At 35.4% G+C, this 5,000-nt stretch overlaps 1 protein-coding gene across 1 annotated transcript in view; it reads right to left on the bottom strand.

Annotated features, from left to right (window-relative positions):
* Window positions 1-788: 788 nt before the first annotated feature.
* The window catches only part of LOC119572885 (actin-related protein 6-like), a 6,594-nt gene continuing 2,382 nt past the window's right edge, over window positions 789-5,000 (bottom strand). Inside the window, exons 3-8 of the mRNA XM_037919823.1 lie at window positions 4,597-4,789; window positions 4,226-4,418; window positions 3,768-3,987; window positions 3,326-3,471; window positions 2,006-2,122; window positions 789-932 (exon numbers count right to left, since the gene is read on the bottom strand). Of these exons, the coding sequence (XP_037775751.1) occupies window positions 803-932; window positions 2,006-2,122; window positions 3,326-3,471; window positions 3,768-3,987; window positions 4,226-4,418; window positions 4,597-4,789 (999 nt within the window). The 3' untranslated portion in view covers window positions 789-802. The remainder of the gene's footprint in view (window positions 933-2,005; window positions 2,123-3,325; window positions 3,472-3,767; window positions 3,988-4,225; window positions 4,419-4,596; window positions 4,790-5,000) is intronic.

Raw genomic sequence — 5,000 nt, 5'->3', positions numbered from 1 at the left:
AAATATCAATAAAAAGAAAAGAAAAACTTCAATGTATATATGCCATCATAGGGACTTTGTATTTATAGCCTTACTAAGGTATTTGAAATCTAGATTGAGCACCAATGAAATAAATGTGACCCAAGCTGAAAAACAATAAACTATTTGTAACCTAGACTAAGATCAAGTGAGGAATTCTAACTCCAGCTAAGAATTATTTGGGTATTTGTAACTTGTAAACAAATGCAAAAATGCCATTGTGTCAGTAAATCAAAACATCCTACCAACAGGGGCATTTGTTGTTGCTATTGCTGTAATCAATATGAATAAGAAAGGCACAGGGCAAAAAACACAACATATTCCTTTTCAATGTTTCTAGAAAACACACAGACATTGTTATGTTAAATAAGAAAAAAGCACTGTCTTGTGATACATGAAAACATTATTTCAATTATAAGCTTTACATAAATAAGAAATATATGTTCTTAAGACAACATATCAAATTCAATTTCAGTTAGCAGACTACCTTTACTTAACCATTATCTACAGATGTTAATACTGCAAACATGCCTACATGAGCATTTTTAATTTTCCTTAATAAAGATTTAAATTATGGTAACACAATATTAATAATGAATATCAAGAATAAATATTCATTTAGAATGTCCATTCTTTTAAATAGTATCCAAGCAAAGATAACTATTTCATTATCCTCCTCCAGGTGACTAGTGCAAAACCTATCCAGTTCTAACACACCATTTCCACGTAAAATTCATTATGAAATGCTAAGGGAAGAGAAGAAAAACATGTACTTAATAACTTTTTATACACTGAATCTTTCTTGACAAACTGTAAAACCATCTTCCTCCCATTCTCTCTTTGTAACCAGCATTTCTGGAAAGTGTGCTGATCGGCTTATGGCAGCGCCTCCTCGCCAGCTGTATGTGGTTGGGCTGCAAGACAGAACATTCATGACAGGGTAGACTTTTATGCCTAATTCTGTAATGGTATATTGTACATATATATATGTATGTGTATATATATATATATATATATATATATATATATATATATATATATATATATATATATATATATATATACACATATATATACACACACACACACACACACACACACACACACACACACACACACACACACACACACACATATATATATATATAAACACACACACACACACACACACACACACACACACACACACACACACACACACACACACACACACACACACACACACACACACACATACACACTAACATACACACATATATACTATATATATATATATATATATATATATATATATATATATATATATATATATATATATATATATATATATATATATATATATATATATATATATATAATATAATATATATAAATATATATATATATATATATATATATATATATATATTTCACACACACACATGTGTGTGTGTGTGTGTGTGTGTGTGTGTGTGTGTGTGTGTGTGTGTGTGTGTGTGTGTGTGTGTGTGTGTGTGTGTGTGTGTGTGTGTGTGTGTGTGGTATGTGTGTGTATGTGTGGTGTATGGTGTGATATGTGTGTGTGTGTGTGTGTGTGTGTGTGTGTGTGTGTGTGTGTGTGTGTGTGTGTGTGTGTGTGTGTGTGTACATATATAGATACATATTTACATACATATAAATATTTCATGCCAAATTTTGTAATGGTATATTGTGCATACACACACGCATAAACACACACATGTATGTATATGTATATGCATATGTATGTGTATACACTTGTTTTATTCCAACAATCACTTTACTTATAAAATACGAGAAATAAATCAGAAAATTCCAAGTCTGATATATGATTAAACAGTATTCTCTATATTAATAAGCCTTTCAGATATTTTTTTCACATTTCAGTTAATAGTCAATATTGTACTGACGTACATTTTACATAAACAAAATACCCACAACAATTACTTTTTATGTCCCTCCTGTTATGCTACATATTTTAGCAACTTACCCTTTGGCAAGTGTTACATTTACTTCAAATTCAGTTGGAGACATGGATCGAACATCCTTCAAAACACGATCCTTAAACCCTTCGAAGTTACAATTGCCGCCAGTTAAAAGTATGTTTCTGTGAAGGAAAAGTTTATAAGTTTTATTAGAGAAACAGGGAGGGAGGGGGGGGGGAGAGAGAGAGAGAGAGAGAGAGAGAGAGAGAGAGAGAGAGAGAGAGAGAGAGAGAGAGAGAGAGAGAGAGAGAGAGAGAGAGAGAGAGAGATACAGGAGAGAGAGAGAGAGATACAGCGAGAGAAAGAGAGAGAGAGAGAGAGAGAGAGAGGAGAGAGAGAGAGAGAGAGAGAGATACCAAGAGAGAGAGAGAGGGGAGAGAGGAAGAGAGACGAGAGAGAGAGAGAGAGAGAGAGAGAGAGTAAGAGAGAGAGGAGAGAGAGAGAGAGAGAGAGAGAGAGAGAAGAGAGAGAGAGAGAGAGAGAGAGAGAGAGGAGAGAGAGAGAGAGGAGAGAGAGGAGAGAGAGAGAGAGAGAAGCAGAGGAGAGAGAGAGAGAAGAGAGAGAGAGAGAGAGAGAGAGAGAGAGAGAGAGAGGAGAGAGAGAGAGAGAGAGAGAGAGAGAGAGGAGAGAGTAGGAGAAAGAGAGAGAGAGAGAGAAAAGAGAGAGAGAGAAAAGAGAGAGAGAGAGAGAAACGTAAGAGAGAGAGAGGAGGGAGAGAGAGAGAGAAAAAAGAGAAGAGAGAGAGAGAAGAGAGAGAGAGAGAGAGAGAAATACGGAGAGAGAGAGAGAGAGAGAGAGATACGAGAGAGAGAGAGAGAGAAATACAGAGAGAGAGAGAGAGGGGAGATACAGAGGAGAGAGAGAGAGAGAGAGAGAAAACGAGAGAGAGGAAGAGAGAGAGAGAAAACGAGAGAGAGAGGAGAGAGAAATAGAGAGAAAGAGAGAGAGAAATACAGAGAGAGAGAGAGAGAGAGAGAGAGAGGAGAGAAAATAGAGAGAGAGAGAGAGAGAGAGATGAGAGGAGAGAGAGAGAGAGAGAGAGAGGAGAGATAGAGAGAGAGGAGGAGGATGAGAGAGAGAGAGAGAGAGAGAGAGAGAGAGAGAGAGAGAGAGAGAGAGATACAGAGAGAGAGAGAGAGATACAGAGAGAGAGATACAGATACAGAGAGAGAGATACAGATACAGAGAGAGAGATACAGATACAGAGAGAGAGAGAGAGAGAGAGAACAGACAGACAGACAAAGAGGGAGAGCAAGAGATATCACACACAATCCATATATATGCAAGAGAGAGCTAATATTCAACCATTAAAGAAATCTGCCGACCTAAACAGATGAGGTCTTGTTTCTTCGGGACATTTGTTGATGGAGTGGACAATGGCCTCGGATATTCCCATCTCTTGAATGCCAACATCACTCGGCGTGAAGAGAAGTTCTGGGATGGTAAACCGTTCATTGTTCAGACGAATCAGCTGGAAATTGCAGATCAGAGCTTTCATGTACTGTTGAAATTCAGGTTATTTGTTCAGTTTTGACTAGGGTGTTTATTGTTTATTAATTTTTTTTCAATACATAAAAAGAGGCTGCTTTTACAGAGAACACACTCATATGCATGCACACACGTATGCACTCACACACATATTTTTTCTTTTCTTTTTTTTAATATCATGATTTTGGTAGATAGCAAAAGCAAATTTCTTTACTGATTCTGTCAAAAGAACTCACATTTATAAAGAACTTACACACAGACAGGAAAGTAATTTCTTACCTGTTCACCTGCAGTCGCTTTCCCAGTAGACTCTTCCCGAGTTCTGACGTAACCTCGTTTAATTGTTGTAAAGTCAGGCAAAACATAATCTCTAAGGATTGTGTTCAATTCCTTGCTCTTCCGTGCTATCTTCATACTCTCATTAAAATCATAAGCTACATAACATGCATCTTCTTTGACTTGGTTTATTACATATGTTTCATCCATAACATTAAGTTGCCTGTTTAAAAGGAAAATGTAAGGAAAACTAGGATTATGAAACTGGAAACAAATTGCTCAGCAATATGTAATATAAATTTTCAGACTTTATACCATACTTAAAATGTGGATATTACCTGTATCAGTGGAATATTTACTGAACTTACTGGATGTCAAATATTACAAAGTATTACAATGTGACAAAAAAGACCTCTACAAACAATATTTCTTATATAAAATTTTGGTATATGAATACTCACCTGTAAGAAATCACCTCTTTCAGGTGATTAGTCAAAACTTTTCCTCCAACATCAATTCTTAAAATGGCATCCTTTTGTTTTTTTCCTTGAATATAGGGGACTATGTGTGTGAAACTGAAGCCAGACTCCACCAGAAGGCAGCACAACTCTCTAGGTCTGTCCCGGTGATATTTGTGTACAGAGAGATCTCCAGCTAGAGTTTGATGAAATAGATATTTGTCAGTATATCTTACAGTGGGTTAAATATAATATATCCATGAGTCATTTGACAATTACAATAAAAATCAGAAAGCCAAATTAAAGAAAAGAAGGCAAATAATCTGAAATCATAATACATGCATGCCTTTGTATGTGACATTTTTAGCACTCACCATTAATTCTGAGTAATGCATCAATGTCATATTCCTCAAAAAATATCTCACTGAGTGCTTCCTGCGTGCTGGTAAAGTTGAAGTATGGCTCTGTGACTATCATGGTGGTGTTTGAATGATTTACATTGAAGACATCTTTTCCAAACAGGTAATCCCATACAGTTTTTTGTATATCCCAGTTAACCAAATAACCCTGTGATTTAAAAGTAACATGTATGAGTCTTGGTAAAAGTTTGTAAATATTAAAGTATTCTTACAAATGATTACAAGATTCAATGATAAAATTCTTTTATACTCTTCTTTAACTGTAGTTATTAGCAAGCTATTTACTTAGTATTGCAAAGACTATATAACTTGTAAGGAATTTGTATTCAGGAAACATTAAACTAACTACATCTTTGGGA

The sequence above is a fragment of the Penaeus monodon genome, chromosome 5, assembly GCF_015228065.2.
Source record: "Penaeus monodon isolate SGIC_2016 chromosome 5, NSTDA_Pmon_1, whole genome shotgun sequence".
NCBI lineage: Eukaryota > Metazoa > Arthropoda > Malacostraca > Decapoda > Penaeidae > Penaeus > Penaeus monodon.
The sequence above is the reverse complement of the archived record's forward strand: the minus strand, read 5'-3'. Positions and strand labels throughout refer to the sequence as shown.